Source organism: Ornithorhynchus anatinus, chromosome 14 (genome assembly GCF_004115215.2).
Source record: "Ornithorhynchus anatinus isolate Pmale09 chromosome 14, mOrnAna1.pri.v4, whole genome shotgun sequence".
Classification (NCBI taxonomy): Eukaryota; Metazoa; Chordata; class Mammalia; order Monotremata; family Ornithorhynchidae; genus Ornithorhynchus; species Ornithorhynchus anatinus.
The window spans coordinates 31,248,214-31,271,573 of record NC_041741.1 but is presented as its reverse complement, the minus strand read 5'-3'; the positions used below and the strand labels follow the sequence as shown (position 1 = coordinate 31,271,573).

The following is a 23,360-nucleotide window of genomic DNA, read 5'->3' as shown; positions in this document are numbered from 1 at the left end:
GTCTGCTAACTGTCCTACCGTACTCTCCAAGCGCTTAGTATAGTGCCCTGCACATAGTAAGCACGCAATAAATATCACTGATGGATTGGTAGTCCTCTACATTTCAGGGAGAGCCCATGTTACAGCTGGGTACAGTGCTTGAAAATGTGGATTGTTTTACCGTGGAGAATGTTTTTCCATAGTCAAACATGAAATTAGTTAGGATGTGTTGCCGAACCAGTTCTGATATGACAGCTAAGTACTGTAAGTAAGTAAAAATTACCTGTAAAGCCCTCTTTATCCCTCATCCCATCCTTCTCTCATTCTCCTCCTCTGATCCTGGGAGATTTTCTCCCCATACTCTGAACTCAGTCTCCGCCGCCCACCCACTCATCCTGTTCCTATGCACCAATATTTATTTTTTAACTTTTTGATCGTAGAGCCATCTCCAGCTGTAGCTGGGGTGCCTGCTGGTGCCCTCTGCCTTTTTTAAAAAAGGTTTTCTAAGTGCTTACTATGTGCCAGGCACTGTATTAAGCAGTGGAGTAGATACAAGCTAATTAGGTTGGACCCAGTCCCTGTCTCACATAGGGCTCACAGTGTTAATCCTCATTTTACAGATGAGGTAACTGAGTCCCAGAGAAGTGAGTGACTCTCCCAAGATCCACAACAAGCAGCCTCTCCCGGAAAACTGTGGAAGCGGACACAGGGATAGCCCGGGGCAGGAATGTGGGGAGAGAGAGATAGCATCTTCCCCAACCCAATCTACTGCTGCCTCCGTTCCTGTGGATTTGGCTGGGGTGGAGGGACGTATAGCGTGACAATCTGAGAAAGGCTGGGGGATAATGGCGGTGGTACCTGATGCTCAAAATAAAAACAAAGGACAAGTTGGGTTTGGTAGGAGCCAGAGGGGCTGGAGCGACATCTAAGTTTGGGTGCAGTATCGGGAGCACGGAAGCTGTCAGAAATAGGAATTTACATAACAGGCATGACTGGAGTACGCAATGCCCGGGCCAGCTCTTCCTAACGTACTTGGGACAGTACATTACAGTTTGTAGACAAGCAGCATGGTATGGTGGAAAAAAGCACGGGCTTGGGAGTCAGAGGATGTGAATCCCACTTCCCTGCTGTGTGATCTGCGCCACAGTTTCCTCGACTGTAAAACGGGGAATTGATACTTGTCCTCTTCTCCCCTTCCCCCTCCTCCCCTGTACTTACATATGTGGGACAGGGTCTGTGTCTAACATGAATAACAGTGTTTACACCAGTGCTTTGAATGGTGCTAGACACATAGTAAGCACTTACCAATTATAGTAGTTATGATGATAATAATAATAATGATTTCTGCATAGAGGCAAATCAGCTAATAGTGCAGTTTGAATCACCAGGCTGTTCAGATCTGTGGGGTGGTCTTAATCTGGGGTCAGCCTGTGTCTCAATCAGTTAATGGTATGTTTTGAATGTTTCCTCTGTACTGAGCACTTAATGATGATGACTAAAGATCGAGTCTCTATTGCTAAAGAAAAGTGGAAGACTGGGACAAATATCTGAATAATTTGAATACCCGTCCTGGATAATATAGATGATGTTTGTTATACTGTACTCTTCCGAGCGCTTAGTATGGTGCTTTGCAGAGAGTATGTGCTCACTAAATACGATTGAATGAATGAAAGTTAGAGGGTTAGTTCTGAGCATCTGAATCATTGCATCAGTTCCTCCTTGACTTTGGTGATAAAACTATTGTTAAGATTTTGAAACAGTTACCATTCAGCCTTTCAGATGCGGGTTATGATACTGAGATGAACAATGGGATGAAAGATTCTTCCCCAGCCTCACACCCCTATGAGGCCGATTAGGTTCTGGAAGTTTTCTGGGGCTTCAGGCTTGTTGTGTAGGACAACAGAGTTGATCCTCTTAATCAGTGGTGTTTATTGAGCGTTTACTGTGTGTGCAGAGCACTGTACTAAGCGCTCGGGAGAGTACAGTGAACAGAGTTGGCAGATGCATTCCCTGCCCACAGTGAGCTTACAATCGTAGAGTCGGCCTCTTACCCAGGGGTCCATGGCAGGGTTTCCCACAATGTAAACCTGATGACCAGCATCTGTTCATTCAATCCTATTTATTGAGTGCTTACTGTGTGCAGAGTACTTAATAATAATAATATAATGTTGGTATTTAAGTGCTCACTATGTGCAGAGCACTGTTCTAAGCTGTGGGGTAGATAAAGGGTAATCAAGTTGTCCCACATGAGGCTCACGGTCTTCATCCCCCTTTTACAGATGAGGGTACTGAGGCACAGAGAAGTAAAGTGACTTGCCCACAGTCACACAGCTGACAGATGGCAGAGCCGGGATTTGAACCCGTGACATCGCACTCCCCAGCCCGTGCTCTTTCCCCTGAGCCACGCTGCTTCTGCATTAAGTACTGCATTGAGTACTTGCATTAAGCTCTTGGGAGAGTAGAGTATAACAACACAGACAGACTGTATTCGGTGTCAGCCACAAAGTTTGCATTGAAATCCTAGACAGTCCGGTACAACTCCATGAATTCAAAGCCCGAAGATCGGAGATAGTCACTTAATGAACTGGATTTGCACGACCTAATGCGATGACAGAAGAGGAGCAGGATTAGAGAAAATAGCTCCTTTGAATTCAGCACTTTTTCGAACAAATCAGTCTAAACAACTCGTTAAAAAAGGAAATGTTTTTGTCAAATTAGCCCAAATATTTTGCCTGTGATTGTGGGAAGATAAGAAAATAGTCTTTGTTCTGAGGGGAAATATCCTTTTACCAAGACTGTTTATTTCCGTGGTCCATTATTTCTCTTCAGTTTGCAAATAGTGCCTTGGTGACTCTGCTCTGCTTTTTCATTATAGCGAGACAACCTGTAGCAGAGGCCTCGGAGCTTAAATCTCTTTGGGTTTGGGTTTATTCGCATATCAGTAAAAACATGATTTATTTCCCTACCATCTAACTTTTTTGAATTTCTTGAACACTATGTGCTTCCCCCAAGTCCCCATGGCTCTAATTTGAAATCATTCTGGTATGTTTACTCAGCATAATAGTTCATCTATTTACAGAACATTTTGCTTTGTTTCCAAAAATGTTGCAAGACTTGTTTTAAATGGCAAACTGAGACTTACCTAAATAAAGGGCAAGATATTTTGGTAGAAGATAAATCAAACTTTATCCGTTTTTACTTATAATAAAGAGGTGATGAAATTTTACATCCTCTTAAAATCATATTTTATAAAATCTCTTAAATTCTAACGTGAACACCCCATTCAAATTGCTCCAACTTGCATGGGCATTTCTACTGTTTCTTTTTCCTCACCATATAATAAAAGAACAGTGATTCCAATTCAAACCTTTTGTGATTCTCTTGAATGTAAATAAGCTCCTTGTGGGCAAGGAACTTATCTGTGAACTCTATTGTATTGCACTCTCCCAAGTGCTTACTACAGTGCTCTGCACACGGTAAGTGCTCAGTAACTATCTGACTGATTGATCTGTATCCTTTATGGAGAATATTAACTGAAAATAGTTTTCCATTATATTTGGTCTTGGCCCTTTTGTATTTAAATCTCCTGGTCATTAGTTATATTTTTCCCCTTATCCTTTAGATAATAATATTATGGTATTTGTTAAGCGCTTACTGAGTGCCAAGCACTGTTCTAAGATCTGGGGTAGTTATAGGGTAATCAGGTTGTCCCACCGTGGGGCACACATTTTTTAATCCCCATTTTCAGATGAGGTAATTGAGGCACAGAGAAGTTAAGTGACTTGACTAAGGTCGCACAGCAGACAAGTAGCGGAACGGGATTAGAACCCACGTCCTCTGACTCCCAAACATGTGCTCTTTCCACTAAGCCATGTAGATGTGAGCCTGTCACTGGGCAGGGATTGTCTCTATCTGTTGCCGAACTGTACATTCCAAGTGTTTAGTACAGTGTTCTGCATGTAGTAAGCGTTCAATAAATACTATTAAATGAATGAATGAATGTCACTGCTTTCGTTTCCATCAGGTAAATGCGGAACTAGTTAGATTTGATTATGGTAAATGATCAAGTGACTGCCATTTAGGACTCTGGCTCATCTGTAGTCATTAGGCTTGATTAGAACTCAAAAATTCCCATACCTTTTATTAATATTTAGATAATGCCAAGCTCCTTCCTATAAGATAAATGCAAGTAATGTCACTGGGATTTAATGTAACGAAGAACCCATATACGGTTGTCCCTTATAAACTTTCTTGCTGTGCATTTGAGTGGTTTGGTGGAAAGAGCACATAGATGGCTGAGAGGAGACCTGGGTTCTAATCCAGGCTCTATCATCTGCCTTCTTTGTGAACTTTGGCAAGTCACTTAAGTTCTCTTTGCCTCAGTTTCCTGGGGATTTAATGCTTGTTCTCCCTTCCATGTAGACTGCGCCCCATGTGGGACAGGGACTGCATCTGAGTTGATTATTTCATATCTACCACAGAATTTAGTTCAGTATTTGGCGTATAGCAAGAGCTGCACAAATACCATAATTTTTAATTGATTCAGAGAGGAAGTTTCTTATTCAAAATTCCATATTTTCTGATTCAATATTGCTTCATAAACTTTAAATTAAGACACTTCCATTGGGACTTTAGATTTCCCACACCGCATGTGGTAAAGAATGGCCTTTTCTTATAAATATTTGATAAGTCGAAGTATGTCACCACCTTGAAAATCAGGCTACCCCAGATCTCGTTATGCAACAGTTTATTCCCCATTTCTAAAGTGACCGTGTTTTCTGGAATCCAATATGGTTTAGGCATCAGGCCTTCCAGGGTGTCGCATAGAAAGGGGGCTGGGGAGTGATGATGAGATCAAAGAGGGAGAGAGACATAAGATCCACATAGAAACACTAAATAAGGAAATTGTATTTTCCAATAAATACTCCTTGAATGAATAAAATGGGTTAAGATCCTAATTTGTTATTGTGGCTCAAGAAATGTCAGGTACTTATCAATCACTCATTTATTGAGTGCTTACTGTGAAGAGCACAGTAATGAGTGATTGAGAGAGTACATTATGATAGCTGGTAGAAAGATAGCAATAATCAAATTGTATCATTAACAACTTGATTTTTTTAATCGATGTAGTAGTAGTAATATTAATCATTTATTGTGCCCAGAACACTATATGAAGCCTGGGGAAAGAATACCTAGTTGGGAATATTTACTGAATAAACAGATGTAGTTGGTTTACTCCCCTTGAAAGCAGAGCCGAGAAGTATTGCTCCTTTCACTTAAACCCTTTGGTGTTCCCCATTTCTGTGGGATCTTTCCATCCCGTGGAAAAGCAGTGCAAACCAAGTGCACGGAAAGCGAAACCAATCTCCCGTAGATTCAAAAAGAGCTATAGGCAATCCAGGCCTCAGTAGAGTGTGAGCCCCAAATGGGACAGGGACTCTGTCCAACCTGATTAACTGGTATCTCCCCCAGCGCTTAGAACAGTACTTGGCACATAGTAAGCACCTAAAAAGTACTATAATAATTATTATTACTATTATTACCCTTTTGCCTGAGGCCAAGTGGATTGCCGTGCATGGTGGCTGAAGAACAGAAGGAGTAATGGTATTTATTAAGCGTCTTACTGTATGTAAGACACCACGCTAAACTCTGGGAATGAGTTTATGGAGGAAATGGACCCTGGTCCCAAGGAGCCCACGACCTAAGAATAAGGAGGGAAGGGGCTGGTGATGGAGCTTTATATACAAGCTCTTTCAGTCGTCACCCAGGGTGGGCCGGGGAGGATTTGGGCCTGCCAGCTTTTGGATCTCAAAGCCAAACCTTTCCGTGACTCCTTGATCCATGGCTAAAATGTGCTTGTAAATGTTAGCTTTGACAGACCATATGAAATCCAAGTTAAACTGACCTGAATGCCCTCATGTTGGGACCTTTCCTCTGAAGAAGTGGAGAAATCCATTTGCCCTTTAGTTGTCACATTAGCATTAGTATTACATGTAAAGTGTGGGCAAAGCGTGGGCAAAGCACTGTATTAAGCTGTGGGAAAGAACAATCCAATGCTTTAGACGGGATCCCTGGCTCACAGCCAAGAATACAGGGGGAGAAGGGAAGTGGCAGGGGGTATATAGGAAAAAATAAAACGAACAAAAAATCAACATATGGAGAGGATGGGGATAAATGCAAAAATGATAATACAATAACAATGATAGTGATTGTGGCATTAAGCGTTTAGTATGTGTCAAGCACAGGCCTAAGTGCTGGGATAGATACGAGTTAATCTGGTCGGACACAGTCCCTGTCCCATCTATCATCCCTTGGATTCTATTTACCGTGATAATGTTGTCTTGTTTTTGTTTCGTTCTGTTTTGCTTAGCAGTCTGTCTCCCCCGATCAGACTGTGAGCCCGTCGTTGGGCAGGGATTGTCTCTATCTGTTGCCGAATTGTACATTGCGAGAGCTTAGTACAGTGGTCTGCACATAGTAAGCGCTCAATAAATACTATTGAATGAATGAATCCCCATTTTAGAGATGAGGCAACTGAGGCACAGGGAAGTTCACTTGCCCCTGGATAAAATGAAACCCTCTAGAGTTCTGGGGCTAGAAGAGTGTTATGGGCTTCTCGGGATTCAGAGTCTAAACAGTAACTGACCCAGGTGAGGCCTTTCCAACATTCCACGTTGAGACAGCTACTTCTGCTTCTGTCCTCTTGACCAGGGATGGAGCGAGGCAGCTTGGATTCAAGGATCACGGATGAAATAGGGAAGAATGAGTGCCCAGGGTCCCGGCTAGCCTCTTCAATAGGATGGGGACCGAGGAACTTGTTGCCTCTTTACAATTCATTTTCCCTTGCGGTAGGATCAGTGTAGTATAATAACAATAATTGTGGGATTGGTTAAAAAGTTCCTACGTGCCAACGACTGTATGAACTGCTGGCGTGATACAAGTTAATCAGATTGGATACGGTCCCTGTCCTGCCGAGATACAGACTTTGGGGTTTTTTAGGGTAGAACCAAAGCACTTTGGATATCCAAAGTCTCTGTTACTAAATATTTTAAATTCTAGATTTTCCCATGTGACACAAAGGCATCCTGTTTCATTAAAAAAAAGGAAAGAACCTTATATGACATATTATTTAAAGCCAGAGTCTCAACACACTTATGTATTGTCGCTGCATTCAGGAAGCCGGGCACAGATTTTAACTGGATAGTTTTTCAAACCTCAATTGGTCAGGTTTTTGAGAAGTCATTTCAACTCCAAAGAAACTGATCGGATACATCTGTTATTAACTCAGTATGTGATTTTGAAACTATCTGTTGCTCAAAAATTTGGACTCTTTGACTGTTAGATCATTTTCACAAACCGGAATATGTTTGGAATCAGGGCAACCACACGCTTTTGCAAAGCTCATATTCTGTGCCCAGAGGAGATTACTTGCTGACGGGCAGTCCCTGATACCAATTATTGTCCAGTTATTGCTTTCTCTTCACCCTTTATATTATTGCTTGAAAACAGAGAAAGCACAGGATAATAGCCATTTAACTTATAATTTTATATAGGTCTAATTTTCCTAGAACGCATAGTTGACGTGGAGAGAGGGAACGATTTTTAAAATGTCCGGTGCTAAGGAAACCTCCAGATGAGTGGCTCATCATGTCTGTTACCACGTCTGTACCAAAATTGTTTCGTCCAATGTTCACTCATTCAACTGTATTTATTGAGAGTTCACTGTGTACAAAGCACTGTACTAAGCGTTTGGGAGAGTAAAATACAACAAACAGAAGACACATTCCTTGCCCAAATAGGGTCACGTTGTTAGGTGGACATTCCCTAAATCCCCAAAAGTGTGCTATTGAAGATGCATGATATTGCAAAACAAAGTGCATTAATTGAGCCTTTCAAACAAAGAGAAAAATGAAGTAACAGAGGCAACCCGAGTAAATAAAGTAATCATAATTCAAGCTGCACTCCCGTTGGCCAGAGAGGGACTTTTTCCCCCAAATCTTAATAAACTTTTGCATCATTCTGTTCATTTTCAACGTTTTTGGTGTTCAGCTAGAGGGTGAATCCACCAACTCTACTTCAGCACCTGTTTAGTGTTCCAGTCAGATACTGAGTCAATAGAGCTTTGTCTTTTGTTTTTTGTTTCTTTAATTGTCCATGAAAGAATGCTAGATTGGCTCTGGATTCCTGTAAAATAGCTTGTGTTCTTACTGCATGCTATTTGTCATGTTCATTCATCCGGAATAGCTTTAAGTTTCTGTGGCCTGTTCTGAAAGAAATGTAATGTCGCTGGCCTGCCACGTATCTGATTCCAGGTAAACACCTGCAGAAGAGCTTGATTGGGTGTTGGGGTTGCTGCCATTTTCAGCAGGACATACCCTGAAGGACTGAAAACTGGCCGGATCCCTTTGTTAAAGCTGGGGAGGAGGGATAGCATTCAGAAAACTCTGCAGAAAATGAATCTATCGGTGGAATTTCTTAAGCGCTCACTGTATGAAGAGCACTTGAAAAATATGGGCCTAGTAGTCTGAAGGACCTGGGTTCTAATCCTGGCTCTGCTGCATGTCTAATAATTGTGGTATTTCTCAAGTACTTACTATGTGCCAAGCACTTTTCTAAGCACTGGGATAGATACAAGACAATCAGGTCGGACATGGTCCCTGTCCCTCATTGGGCTTACAGTCTTAATCCTAATTTTACAGATGAGGGAAGTGAGGCACAGAGAAGTGAAGTGCTTTCCCAAGATCACACAGCAGATAAATGGCAGAGCTGGGATTAGAACCTAGGTTCTTCTGAATCCCGGGACCTTGCTCTATCCACTAGGCCATTCTGCTTTTCTGTGTGACCTTGGCCAAGTCACTTAACTTCTCTGGGCCTCAGTTATCTCATCGTAAAATGGGGATTAAGAGTGGGAGCCCCATGTGGGACAGGGACTGGATCCAATCTGACTGACTTGTATCTACCCCAAGGCTGAGAACAGTGGGTGGCACACAGTAACCACTCCAAAAGTACCATTATTATCATTAATTCTTATCACTGTCCTAAGCACTCAGGAAAATACAATGCAGTCAAGTTGGTAATCAGTCATATTAATTGTGCACTTATTGTGTGCAGAGAGCTGAACTAAGTACTTGGAAGAGTACAATATAACATTTGGTAGACACAAATCTTACCCACCAGAAGTTTACGGTCTAGAGTGAGAGCCAGATGGTGAAATAAATTACAGATAGAGGAAATCATAGTAGAGTATAAGGATATCAATCAATCGATAGCATGTATTGAGCACTTACGGCTTGCAGAGCACTGTACTAAGCATTTGGGGGAGTACAATGCAACAGAATTGGTAGACATGTCCCCTACCCACAAGGAGAAGTGAGAAAACTGGAAGGGAACCTTAAAAATGGATGTAGTCAAAGAATAATCCAGGTATCTGTGGTACCCACCCACCTCTTCACTCAACCAATCAGTGGTATTTACTGAGCACTTACTATGTGCACCGCACTGCTTTGGAGAAAACAATACAATAGAGGAAGTAGCAGAGATCCCTATCTACTAGGAGTTTACAGTCTAGGAACAGCTATTTATTCTAGATTACCTGCAGTCTTGAAATAGAAAGAAACAGGTAGGAGAGTACCCCCCCCCCCAACTCTATTAATCTGACAGGCGGGCCTGGATTTTTGATCAAACTGAATTTGATACTAAAGAAAGGGGAAATAAAGCAGATGCATAATATTTACCACGTGCATGGCCGTCTTTTTCAAGCAGACGTACATATGAATTCTCACCATAAAGGAAAATAAGAGGTTTGAAAGACGGGGAGGAAAAAAGGAGCTAAAAGTTTTCATAGCCAGGGAGACCAAGTATAAGCATAAAACCACTTTAATGCTGGATAATTGGCATGCGATCAAATGGGTGGAATAGTGAGTCAGTCTGGCATCACTTATTGAATGCCTACAGGGTATAAGATATATAAACACTGGACTCCTGAAGCTTACAGCGTTTCTTCCAAGAACTAGCTCTTTATTTTCTCTCATTTTTCAATCAATCATATATATCATGCACTTACTGTGTGCAGAGCACTGTACAAAGCGTTTGGGAGAGTATACACACATATTCCCTGCCCACAATGACTTTACAGTCTAGCGTTTACAGTTTATTTTCTTTTAATCTCTGATATGGAGGTTGTGGCTACCAAAGACTTTTGCACTACTAAAACCACATCTCCTCCAAGATAACCCCTCATTTCTTTCTCCACCCTACTTATTCTGCCTTCTGTGTCACCTATGCATTCAGGTCTGCATCCTTAAGCAATTTGATCCTCACCCCCTAGGGCGCTTATGTAGATATTCGTATATTTTGCCATTTCCTATCTCTCTGATTTATTTTGCCATCTGTCTTTCCCTCTAAACTGTAGGTTTGTCGAGGGTAGGAATAGTGTCTACCAAATCTAGTGTACTCTCCAAAGTGCTTAGCACAGTACTCTACCCACAGTAAGCTCTCAAATGCCACTGATTCATTGTCCGAGATTTGTTGGAAATGATGTAGAGTTAATAAGGCATCAATTTAGGAAAATAAACAGCCCAACAGACCACTCCATGGAAAAGTGACTCTTCCTCCTGTAGTAGCATGGTTTCCTTATGAGGCTCAGTGAACAGAAAACAAGAACTCCCAAAGAGAAAGAAGCAATTGTTGATATTCCTTTTGCTGCTGAAACTTTTCCACACACCCAGACATTTGGGAAGGGGAAATTGATCATTCTCATTGTACGTTACAGCACAATTCCCATGGAGTCAGTTGGGATCATGGTGGTTTAGATAGGGTTTGCTGTCACAACTATGGGAAAAGTGTAAGATCACTGTGGGCAGGGAATGTTTCTGCCTTATTGTTACATTGTACTCTCCCAACTGCTCAGTACAGTGCTCTGCACACTGTGAGCGCTCAATAAGCGACTGATTGATTGACTGATTGAAGGGTTGGCCTGAGTACTGATTCTGGACTCCTGAGTACTTATTCTGGACTCCTCAGAACCAGATTCAGCCCGGACAATGAGTCAAAGTCAACAAAACTAACTGCATTTTAAGTGCTGTGGTAGAAAAATTCAGGTAGGAAAAGAAAACCCTTAAATCCATGAACATTGTGCTAACTTTTTTTATTGAAAATTTATGTTAAACATGGCTACAAATAAATGAAAACATCCAATCCTGGCAGCAACTGATATGTGACCTATGCCTGTTCTTTTTCCTACTTAGACTGTGGGGACTGCCTCTGACCTGATTGCTTGTATCTGCCCCGGCACTTAGTACAGTGGTTGGCATACGATAGATGCTTAATAATTACCACAATTATTATTATTAATTGTGAAGCAAAATATTCTCCAGAACAAAAAAAAAAAAAATCAAGTCCCTACCTGCATCCGTTTCCATCTTGTCAGTAGTCATACAATTCGAAACCACGTGTTCTTTAATATGTCTTTTTCTTGGAAGGAAAAATTCAGAAGGAGTTGATACTTTGATACTTGGAAGGGAAATCTAGCAAGTTAATAATAACTTGAAAACATGACACATTTCTCTATTTTTTATACCTTCTGTAAATCATAATTACACAAAGAATTGCGTTTTCCTAACAGTTTCTTTTTGTCTGTTCTAGGTTGGAAATCTTCCAAATGATTATATGATAGCCCTTAAATATGTCCCAGAGATGGATGGTCTGGTAGGTATACTCTACACTTAAAAGTCGTATTTAAAAAGCCACAAGAGGTGATGTTTTAATACTAACTCTTGGCATAGAAATGTCTCCTTTGTAAGAGTCTGTGGGGTGTTAGGTATCATTCTTACTGGACTCCAGTGTTTTGTCTCAGGGAACAGCTGAACTTCAATAATCAATGAGTTGTATTTACTGAGCACTTACTGTATGCAGAGCACCATACTAAGCTCTTGGGAGAGTACAGTATAGTAATAAAACAGATATTAATTGAGCACTTACCGTGTGCAGAGCACTATTCTAAGCACTTGGGACAGTACAATACAGCAATATAACGGACGCATTCCCTGCCCACATTGAGCTTACAGTCTTTTTGGTCAGCACTGAAGATAGTGATGCCTTTTCTGTTTATGGACACACACATAAAATTCTAATGGGGCTGGTTGGCTGGAACTAGACGATAGTGTTAGTGAGAGTGTAACCAGAGCCGTGTTTCATCATTGTTCTCTGCAACTGATATGGAAACACGGTCCAGTTCTGCAGGCTCTCACTAGACTCTCACAGATGCGTTGCCCCCAAACTTTCAGATCGACTCTCGGGAAGCGTAAGCTCCTCTAGACTGTGAGCTCATCGTGGATTAGGACATGTGTCTGGTCATTGTTGTATGGTAATAATAATAATAATGTTGGTATTTATTAAGCGCTTATTCATTCATTCATTCAATAGTATTTATTGAGCGCTTACTATGTGCAGAGCACTGTACTAAGCGCTTGGGATGAACAAGTCGGCAACAGATAGAGACAGTCCCTGCCGTTTGACGGGCTTACAGTCTAACTGGGGGAGACGGACAGACAAGAACAATGGCAATAAATAGAGTCAAGGGGAAGAACATCTCGTAAAAACAATGGCGACTAAATAGAATCAAGGCGATGTACAATTCATTAACAAAATAAATAGGGTAACGAAAATATATACAGTTGAGTAGCATGTATACTATGTGCAGAGCACTGTTCTAAGCTCTGGGGTATACAGGGTAATTAGGTTGTCCCACATGAGGCTCACAGTCTTCATCCCCATTTTACAGATGAGGGAACTGAGGCAGAGAGGTTGTGACTTGCCCACAGTCACACAGCTGACAAGTGGCAGAGCTGGGATTCGAACCCATGACATCTGACTCCCAATCCCGTGCTCTTTCCACTGAACCACACTGCTCCTCGTGGCTCCCAAGCGCTTAGTTCAGTGCTGTGCGCACAGTGAGCACTCAATAAGTACGAATGAATGAATAGAGCCGATGGGAGATGGAGAGGCTGCTTTTCCCATCTGGCCGAGGTCGCACAAAAATCACCTGCCTTATTCTCTGCCATCAGTGATCTGGATGCCTCTCAACTGCCATTCCACGTCAGTCTCTGCTGACAGCGGTGACAGCAATCTCCAGCCCTGTGTCGTTGCCTGGGAACAGGATACAGGGAAGGGAGGTGACAGCAGGCGTGCTTCGCTTCAGAATCTCTGTTCCCCATGTGTCGCAGCAAGGCAGAGGGGAAAACACAGCTCTCTTCCCATGTAGGATTAGCCTGGCTGGCGAAACGTTCCAGAGAGTATTCACTGGGTCTTCTGGTCACTTCTTCCCTTTGTGGTCACAGCACCTCACTTGCTAGAGGATTGGAGATGCAGATCAAATGTCAGAATCCCCATAATCATTAGGGTGAAGCCAAATTGGTGGAAGGGAGAGAAGGAAACAGCACGTCCTTGCAGAAAGAGCACGGGCTTGAGAGTCAGGAGACCTGAGTTCTAATGCTGGCTCTGCCCCTTGTTTGCTATGTAACCTTGGGCGAATCACTCAAATTTTCTCTGCACCTCAGTTCCCTCATCTGAAAAATGGGGACTAAGTCTGTGAGTCCCTTGTGGGAGATGTACTGTGTCCAACCTGATTAGCTTGTATTTATTTTTTGGATGGTATTTGCTAAGCACTTTCTATGGCCGGGCACTGTATCAAGCACTGGGTAGATACAAACTAATCAGGTTGACACGGTCCATGATCCCACTTTGGGTTGCAGGCTTAATCCCCCATTTTCAGATGGATAACTGAGTCACAGAGAAGTGAAGTGACTTGTGCAAGGTCAACCAACAGTCAAGGGGTGAAGCCAGGCTTAGAACCCAGGTACTCTTGCTTCTAGGTCACGTTACTTCTCTATCCCAGTTCTTACCATAGTGCTTGGCTTATATTAAACTGTGAATACCATTGTTTTAAAAAAGAAGGGGAGGGGGTGAAAAAGGAAGAGGACAAAAGCACCTGGAGTAAGAAGGACTGAGAACAAGGAGAATGGAAGTGAAAGGAGGTGAGAGAAGGAAAGAACAGGATGAAGGAAGACAACGTGAGCAGAGGAGGAGAGTGAAGTCACCGTATCCGCACTAGGAATAAAAGGGGAAGCGAGGGTACAAGGCAGTGAAAAGAACAGAAGAGGAGCAACCGCTCCTTTGTCTTCAGATGGGACAAAGACTACAGGAACACACTGAAACAGAGAGGAGCCAAAAGTGATGGAGGTTAGGAGGATGAGAAGAAATGAAAGGCTCCAGGGGAGGTGTAGGGGAAAGAGAAGCACAGGGAGATATAAGTAGAGAAACAGTCAAATGGAATGAAGAAGAAACAGATCCAAGAGAAAAGTTGAGAGACATGGTGGGACAGTTGGAAAGAGTCAAGGACAAATGAGGAAGAGAGTTGTAATAAGGAAATTACTGAGGAAAAGAGGGAGTCAGCCTCTCGGATAGGCACTTGGGTAGAAGTTAGAGGCAAATCAAGTCAGTGGAAATGAAAATCCAATGCTGGAACAAAACTTCAGAGACAGATTACCCCTCACAATTAAGTCCGATCGCCTAGTGATGGTGGACGTCTTTTATTCATTCAGTAGTATTTATTGAGCGCTTGCTATGTGTAGAGCATTGTACCAAGCGCTTAGAATGTACAATTCGGCAACAGATAGGGACAATCCCTGCCCATTGACCGGCTTACATTTTATATGAAGTGTTTTGATACTTATGAATGCTGCTTAATTCTTTCAGAAGAATAGCGTTGCCACATTACTCTAGCTTTCCCTAACTTCCCTAAGTTTTCTGAGCATGTTCTAAACTGTTGCTGTCAGCTTTCAAATACAGTCTTGTAAGATAAAAATACGAAAATCATGTTGTTATACAGTTAGTATATGAGTTAATTAGTGCCCAAGCAAATCTGCATTCTGTCATCTGCTGTGCACGCAATATCAAGTCAATGTACACTTTCTGTATTACCAAAAAAGGTTTTTCTCTGCGTCTTTAAGCAGAATAATATCCTTCTCCAGTTTCTAAATTAATCTCCCACATCATTTTTTAACAGCTAGAATAGTGGGAGAGGTGAGAGCATGTGGAAATGAACAGAGTAATGCAACAGATTTGACTTTCAAGTGCACGTTTAATCACTGAGGAAGACGATGCCACAGTGCAATCAACCGGTCATATTTGTGAGTAATAATAATGGTATTTAAGTGCTTACTATGTGCTGAGCACTGTTCTAAGCTCTAGGGTAGATAAAAGCTAATCAGGTTGGATACAGTCCCTGTTCCACCTGGAGCTCAAAGTCTTAATCCCCGTTTTACAGATAAGGTAACTGAGGCCGAGAGAAGTGAAGCAACTTGCACCAGGTCACACAGCCGACAGGCCCATACTCTATCCAGTAGTCCAAGGTGCGTCTAAGGGGTAAGAAGCACCCTTTTCCAGATCCAGGATGGCTGTTTGATTCCAAGCGAAGCGTTTCACTTTCTGAACCATCTCAGCCAACTGAAAATAGATTTATTGAGCACTTACTGGGTACCCGAGCACCGTACTAAGGGCTTAAAGTCTTAATCTTGTTTCAGCCTAAGGGAGATATTTTGATCCTAAACACATGTATAAGTCAAAGGATTAATGACCCTTGGTTTTATTCGGATAGTTTGCGTCAGAGGAGCGGCTGTTGGGCAGGCACGGGTACGGGCTGCCCCTCGTGGCGCCATTTCCAAAATGGTTGCCGGCGACGGGAGGGCAAGCAACCAGCTCAGTCAATCAATCAGTGGTATTTATTGAGCGCTTATTGTGTGCCAAGTACTGTATTAAACCCTTGGTGGGGAGGCGGAGAGAGGAAGTGGCAGCCTCTGGCACCCGTTCCAGAGGCTGGCAGATGCTAGGAAGAGTGGCCTGACGTGTCGCCCTGAGGCAGGAGTGTTAAAGGTTGCAGATACCTGGCCTAAACCGCCACGCCAGAAGTGAACTGCTTATGTAGTCAACTAAAATAAATCACTATCCATCCTGACGGTCCAAAAGTGAGTTAAGACTTGTTATTGCAGACCCAGCCTAAGGAACGTAATTACACTTAATTTGTCCTTGCAGAACTTTTCTAAATACTCAGGAGCATTAGATGCTAGGGAGGGAGAAGGGCCTGGTGCCCAAGGTCTCTGCCTTGGGGTAGAGATACTGAACGTGTTTCGGTGAGATGATCAAGAGAACAAAGCCATCCCTGAGCTTTCCCACGTGTGCCTTTTGAGTTCCCACTGAACTCTATTTACTGCCCAACTGGTTCCAGAAAAGTGATGTCCTTTTTGCTCATTCGCACCCAAGAGAAATACCTCTCCCAAAAGCTACTCCAAAACCAATTTATGAACATTTTACTAGGCTGCAAACTCAATGAGCTCAGCTATTGCATTTTGTCCACCTAGATTTTTCGTTTATTATTTAGGCTTCAGGGCATTGCTGTGAAACCTCTCCAGATGAGCTTTCTGATTCCTGCCCATGTGCAGCTACAATACTGGGTATCTCTGGGGAGTGACTGTGGCTATTTAAGCTTATTATTAAAATATTCTTTTAACTAGATCCTAAGGTATAGCAAAGAAGGAAGGGAACTGCCAAATTTTAAATTTAATTCATTTCAGCCAACTTGTATCAAATGTACCATGTTCGATGTTTATCATGCAGCGGGTGATCTCTTAAGAAACCTACTCTATCTCATCATCACCTATTTTTGTGACCTTGGACTTCATCTGGTTCATTCGCATTGTTGCCGGATACACACATTTCAAAAGCTATATTTTCTTCGCTCGAATAGGGGTGATTTGGTTCTTTTGAGTTTGCCACAATGTTTGATTTTTAAAAAGGATCTGTTCCACTTTCTTTTGGCTCCAGCTAATCTAAACAAATTCCCTATGCTTCTTTGCCCAGATCACCTAGGTAACCCTGGTGATACCTGGGGTCCTGATACACTTGGATTATTGAAATGGTATTCTCTGGTCAGGATCAGTGGTTTAGCTGGCATTTCAGATTGAGATGAAATAGAAGTTAGTGGACTATTTTTTTTTTTTAAATGGCATTTATTAAGCGCTTAACTATACTAAATGCGGGCATAAAAGTAAGATAATCAGGTTGGAAACCGTCCATGTCCCACAAGGGCTCACGATCTTCATCTCCATTTCACAGATGAGGTGACAGACATAGAAATAAGTTAAGTGACTTGCCCAAGGTCCCACTGCAGGCAAGTGGCAGAGCTGGGACTAGAGCCCAGGTCCTTTGATTCTCAGGCCCACCCTCTTTCCAGTAGCCCACGTTGCTTCTCTGAGTGACTTCAGAGTGAGAGTCAGATTTTGTCTTTGCTCTATTTGAGAAGCAGCGTGGCTCAGTGGAAAAAACACGGGCACGGGAGTCAGAGGTCACGGTTTCAAATCCCGGCTCAACTGCTTGTCAACTCTGTGACATGGGGCAAGTCACTTAACTTCTCTGTGCCTCAGTTACCTCATCTGTAAAATGGGGATTAAGACTGTGAGCCCCACACGGGACAACCTGATCACCTTGTATCCTCCCCAGCGGTTAGAACAGTGTCCACAGTAAGCGCTTAACAAATGCCATCATTATTATTTGATGCTAAGAAGGAGAGGAGCTATATTTCAGGTGCTTAAAGCTGTAAATGGAGGTGAATAGTACTGATAGGTTTGGGAGGCGGAAAAGGCCATAGATTTCCATTGTCAGGGTCAACTCTGGGTCCTCATAGGTCTGTAGCGTGGCTCAGTGGAAAGAGCACGGGCTTTGGAGTCAGGGCTCATGAGTTCGAATCCCAGCTCTGCCACTTGTCGGCTGTGTGACTGTGGGCAAGTCACTTAACTTCTCTGGGCCTCAGTTCCCTCATCTGTAAAATGGGGATTAAGACTGTGAGCCCCACGTGGGACAACCTGATTCCCCTATGTCTACCCCAGAGCTTAGAACAGTGCTCGGCACATAGTAAGCGCTTAACAAATACCAACATTATTATTATTATTATTGTAGAACCATCGGCAAGGTGATAATACTTCCGCTTATTGTTTCCTTGATGAACATTTGCTCAGTAGGGTCCAAGAAACCAAAAAACAGAAGGGCATTCTGTGTGACATGGAGGTAGGAACAACATCGCTGATTTTGAGTCTGCAAAAATTTGTAACATTGGTCACACTCATACTTAAGGAATGCTGGGATTACTGTTTGAAAACTCTTTATTAAACCCTTGAAAGAAGGAAAATTATATACAAGGAAATTGATAAAATTAATAACTGCTTCTGTTGAGGAAAAAGTCATACTGCAGAGTCACTTAGCACTCTATTAACCCAGGATTTTGGGGACACATTGAAAACGGGAAGATACTTTTCTTCTACTCAGTTGTTTTCACTTCATCATGTTTTGTTCTATTCGCAAACCATTGACTTTTTATTTAATTAAAAAGAAAGCATGGGCGTGCTTGGAGTACTAGTCAAAACTGGTTTTTATTTCTTCCAGGCATGCAGGTTAAATCTGGTCTTCCAACAGGATTTTTCTACAACAAATTCTGGAATCTTGAAAGCCAGTGTATTAAGCAGGCTGAACTATGCTAAGAGATAGATAAAGCATTGACCCTTAGCTGTAATGTGATCCAAAGAAGTTATGACTAGTCACAAGAGTAAATACGAGTGTGTAACTACTGGCAGTTTAAAAGAGTTGTTCAGAACACTGGTCAAGAAGTACCGACGACTTATCTGCACAGCCCAGAAATTTTCATGGCTTACTAGGTAGGATTAGACCGGAAACTACTCAGAGTTTAAGCCTAGATAGTGTAATCTTTGGTAGCTGAAAAGATTTTCTTGGTAACTGACATCTCATGGTTGATTTAAGCATGAGGAAAGAGAGAACTCTTGCCAAACGAACAGGCTCAAGGATGCCAAATATAAACATAAAATTCCAGGAAGGTAGAGAGGTAAACAGAAGTGCCTCTATGATGGTGAACACCTTTTTGTTACAAAGCAAAAGATGGTCGTTAGGTCAAAAGTTGTTAGGTGTTGAAATAGACACCATAGGAAGGAAAGAAGAGTTATGGTTCGACTAAGGGAATTTGGAGTTGGGACAAGAAGTCACATGAGGGGCCAGGATTATAGGAAGGAAGGTTAATGAGAAGGAGGAATTGGAGTAAAGTTTTAACAGAATAAAGGATTGAATTGACTGACGATAAAAAAAAATTCTGAGAAAAATATTACAGCTGTACAAACAAATCCACATTTTTGAGGCCAGAGTTTCTTGAGCAATCGATTGAACTATTAATTACAGCTGCAGTGTAGATATTCAGAAAGAACCAGATGACTTTTTTTATTAACCAGTTCCCACCTCCCCTGTCAACACCCTCCCTTCCACCACACTCTAGGACCCTGACATTAAAGCAAATGTGATCAGCATTCTTTCCCAGTTGCCTGGCTTGAGGGGCTTTGGGTTGAGGTGATAAAAGAATGATTTAGAGAATCGTTTTTGGATTAAATGCCATTTAAGCCATTAACTGGCAAAATAAACGATATGGCCTGAAACCTGAAAAGCTGAAACATTTACACTGAAGACAGTGCTATTGTTAATCTTGTAATATCCTCTCTGAATTTTGTTATAAACAAGCTCTCCCTATGTAAAAATATTTGGGAAGGAATTAACAAAATGAAATATTTACAACCCTTACTAACAGTACTGGTTAGTTCCAACCCTCCTGCTGTGGAGCATAAATTCTTATCTATTGATTTTCCTTTGGAACCTCATGACAATTCATCTGGAATCATCCAAGTATATACTTATCCAGATGGTGGGATTCCTGTGTTAGAACAGTTGACATGAACACATTCATTAAGTTCAAACGTGAAGCTTAATTAAGCAGCTGAACTTATTGAGCACTTATTGTGTGCACAGCACTGTACTGAGGAGAGTGCAATATAACAGCTTTGTTTGTTTTAGTAGTATTTGTTGATTGTTTCCTGTGTGTCAGGCACTGACTGTAATAAGCACTGGGATAGATACAAGAAGATAGGGTTGAACACAGTCCCTGTCCCGCGTGAGACTCAGTCTTAATCCCCATTTTACAGATGAGGTAACTGGAGCACACAGAAGTTAAGTCACACAGCAGACAAGTGGTGGAGACAGAATTAGAACCCAGGTCCTCTGACTCCCAGACCTATGCCTTTTCCACTAGGTCACTTGCAGAGTCTATAGATATGTTCCCTGCCCACAAGGAGCTTTCATTCTAAATCTCAGTTTATCAATTAATGGCAGTTCACTGAGTCTGTATTTAAGCAACACACATCCCTTGTCCTTCAAGATCTTCAAGCTAATGTCTTTCTATCTTCCCTTACAGCCTAATCACTGTTGGTTGCATCTGATGGTTCCTGAATTGGCCAAAAGTTTGAATAATCTTCTCCAAAAATTTTCAGAGATTTCTGAATCTCTAAGTAATTATTCCATCATCAATAATCTCACAAGAATAATAGATGACCTCATGGCATGCCTAGCTTCTGATAAAAATAAGGTAAAGTAGTAAATGCATATTTGGGGGGTTTCCTTTTTGTCTCTCCTCCCAGAAAGAAAAACCTTGTCTCATTTGAACAGGGAGGGTGAGGGAGGGACTTGGGTTTGTAGTAGATTATACAGAGATAGGTCAAAAAAGTTCTATTGATCAAGGATATTTTTCTGCATCTTTCATCTACATTACTGTGAGAAGTATCCATTTGTGTTGTGTTTGCAGTTCCACTGAGTGCTGAGAAGGGGAAGGAGATCACCCGATCTTTACCCTTTAAACCTCAGCTCACCGTTTCTGAAAAGTTCAGTATTTAAACTTAGCACTCTTTCTTTTATTGGGAGAGTGGAGTCCTGATACTTTTGCATATCAGACAGCCAAAAGGGTATACTAGTAACACCCTGCTTTCTCATTACCCTTTAAAATTTATATTGACACTGTCACTACAATATAATGGTCCTATGTTTGAGTTTTAAGCTGAAATTGGATGTTTTCCCCATTACCCCCACCCAGCCCTTCTCTCTTAAGTTCTAAGTTCTGGAGTAGGTGCAAGCTAATCAGTTTGGACACAGCCCCTGGCCCACATGGGGCTCACGGTCTTAATTCCCATTTTACAGACGAGGTAACTGAGGCAGAGAGAAGTTTAAATGTCTTCTCCAAGGTCACACAGCAGGCAAGTGGCAGAGCCGGGATGAAAACCCAGATCCTTCTGACTTCCAAGCCCATGCTCTATCCACGAGGCCATGCTGCCTTGCTTCTGTATTCTGCCGAGTGCGTGCAGTCATGCAAATGGCCAGGCATCAGTGCGTTCCAGATGGCCACCCATTGGATCATGTGCTTTACGATACCCCGGAGGTTTGGCAGCATATACTCTGCCTAACACTCAACGCCTAGGGTCCGATTTAAGACGGATAAGCACAAGAACAACCCGGTGACCTAAAACCAAAATCTGCTCCTTTTTAAAAATGTAGGGTGGATTGGATGAATCCAACTGAATAATTCGATGTAATGCTCTTCAGTTTAGTGGAAAACAGTCTACCTTTGAAAATATTTCAGTTTGGGTAGTCTTCCTCCCACTATCTTAGAGAATGATTCTGAAATGTACCTTAAAAATCTCCATCCTAAAGAATGAGGAATCAAGTTTCAGGGCGAACTGCAAGGGACTTATTTTGAAACCCCAAATGATTTTAGTTCGTTTCAGTAAATTGGGGAGCCTAGAAAAAACAAATACTTAATGTTCCCTAGGAACTTTGGTTTCATTTCTTGAATAAAATACTCACAAGCTCATCTCCTCAATCAATATGATACTGTGATTTAAATCCCATTTCTTTCTTCTAGCATTTTGTACAAAGAAATATCCACCTTTATAAAAAAGGCAGTTTCATTCCTAAAGAATTCTTTGGATACTTTAATCGCTCTATAGAAGCCTTCAGGGACTTTCAAGCAGAGCACAGTGACTGCATTTTTCCTACAACAACATTAATGCCAGAGAAAGGTAAGAGGGACCAGTAATTTGCATTTTTCATTGAATACCCATATTTTGTGTACAGTCAGAGCCCAAGTGTACTCAAATATCTGAGGTGTTTTACAAATACGCTTTTTAGGAAGTTTTGTTTTTTAATTTAAAATAATAGTAAAATTCCAATCTTGTTTTGTGTATAGAATCTGAAAAGGATTGAAAGGAATTGAAAAATAGAGTATGTTGGTGCACATATCAAAAAAGTGAATCCCTCATTTTTCTCTCTCTACCTGGAGTTTGTCAGTAATTTCCTATCCACCACCAAAATTTCTCATTTTTTTTTCCTCCCAACCTCCATTCTTAGACTCATGCCCATAGGGCAGAGAAGTCCTTTTCTTCCAGTCATCGGGTAATTCATGGATTCCCATGGAGCCCAAGACTCCTAGTTTCTGCATCTGATTATTTTACAGCACTCTGGCAACTGTGTTATCATCCTAAATTAAAGTATTAACAGTCATTCCTGAATAATTACCCCCTTGATCTCTGGCAATCATTACCATTTTGGTGCAGTCTCTAACAAATTTAGAACACCGTGTCGGGAAATATCTCAAAATATCAAACCGATATTTTTGAGACCTAAAAACACAGTGACCTTTAAAAGTGCTGGGTAGCATTACAATCTGGAGTCTTACTTTCACTGTAGCGTAGGTGAAATGAGATGCATCGCTGACACATTGTTGCTTTCTATTTAGATTCCAGAGTCAGTGTCACAAAACCATTTTTGTTACCCCCCGTTGCAGCCAGCTCCCTTAAGAATGACAGCACTAGCAGTAATAGTAAGTACAAATATCTGATCTGATGCATGCGCTGCTTCAATAAGAATCACAGGAGTATCGCAGGAACTCGAAAATGAGGATAGCCTGTAATTGTAAAGCATCAATAAGGATTTCTGCTATTTTTGTTGCTGTCCCCTGAATCTTGCTAGGGTTGATGAATTTTCCAATTTCCCCCTATTTTAAAAGCTCAGGGGAAGAAAACTGCATGCCATGTAAATTATGTAAATAGTAATAATAATAACGTTATGATCGCAATTAACCGCATTAGCAAAGTGGCCTTTTGAATACTTGACTAAATTAGAGGCTGATGCTTTAGCTGCAAACATGTAAATTTGTCCTGTAAATCTCTAAATTGTAAAAAAGAATCCGCTCGTGGATAATAATACTTTTCACTAAGGGGCCTGGAAGCTATGTCAGGCAAACATGTTATTTTTTTACCCCCACTTTTAAAAAGTGAATAACCTTCTCTGACTCAAACTCTCAGTCACTTGAGGATAAATAAAGATCATGAAAGCCCGTGTTACTTTTCAATGACTGGATCAAGGCCACTGTGAAGAGAAGATGGGTCTTAAGA

The 23,360-nt window shown here is 41.7% G+C and overlaps 1 protein-coding gene across 2 annotated transcripts in view; it reads left to right on the top strand.

The window, feature by feature from the left end:
- Positions 1 to 23,360, top strand: part of KITLG (KIT ligand) — a 76,159-nt gene that overhangs the window by 37,148 nt on the left and 15,651 nt on the right. For both annotated transcript variants that reach the window (XM_007670077.3, XM_029079202.2), the window contains exons 3-6: positions 11,623 to 11,685; positions 20,333 to 20,503; positions 21,830 to 21,986; positions 22,703 to 22,786. In XM_007670077.3, the coding sequence (XP_007668267.1) occupies positions 11,623 to 11,685; positions 20,333 to 20,503; positions 21,830 to 21,986; positions 22,703 to 22,786 (475 nt within the window). The remainder of the gene's footprint in view (positions 1 to 11,622; positions 11,686 to 20,332; positions 20,504 to 21,829; positions 21,987 to 22,702; positions 22,787 to 23,360) is intronic.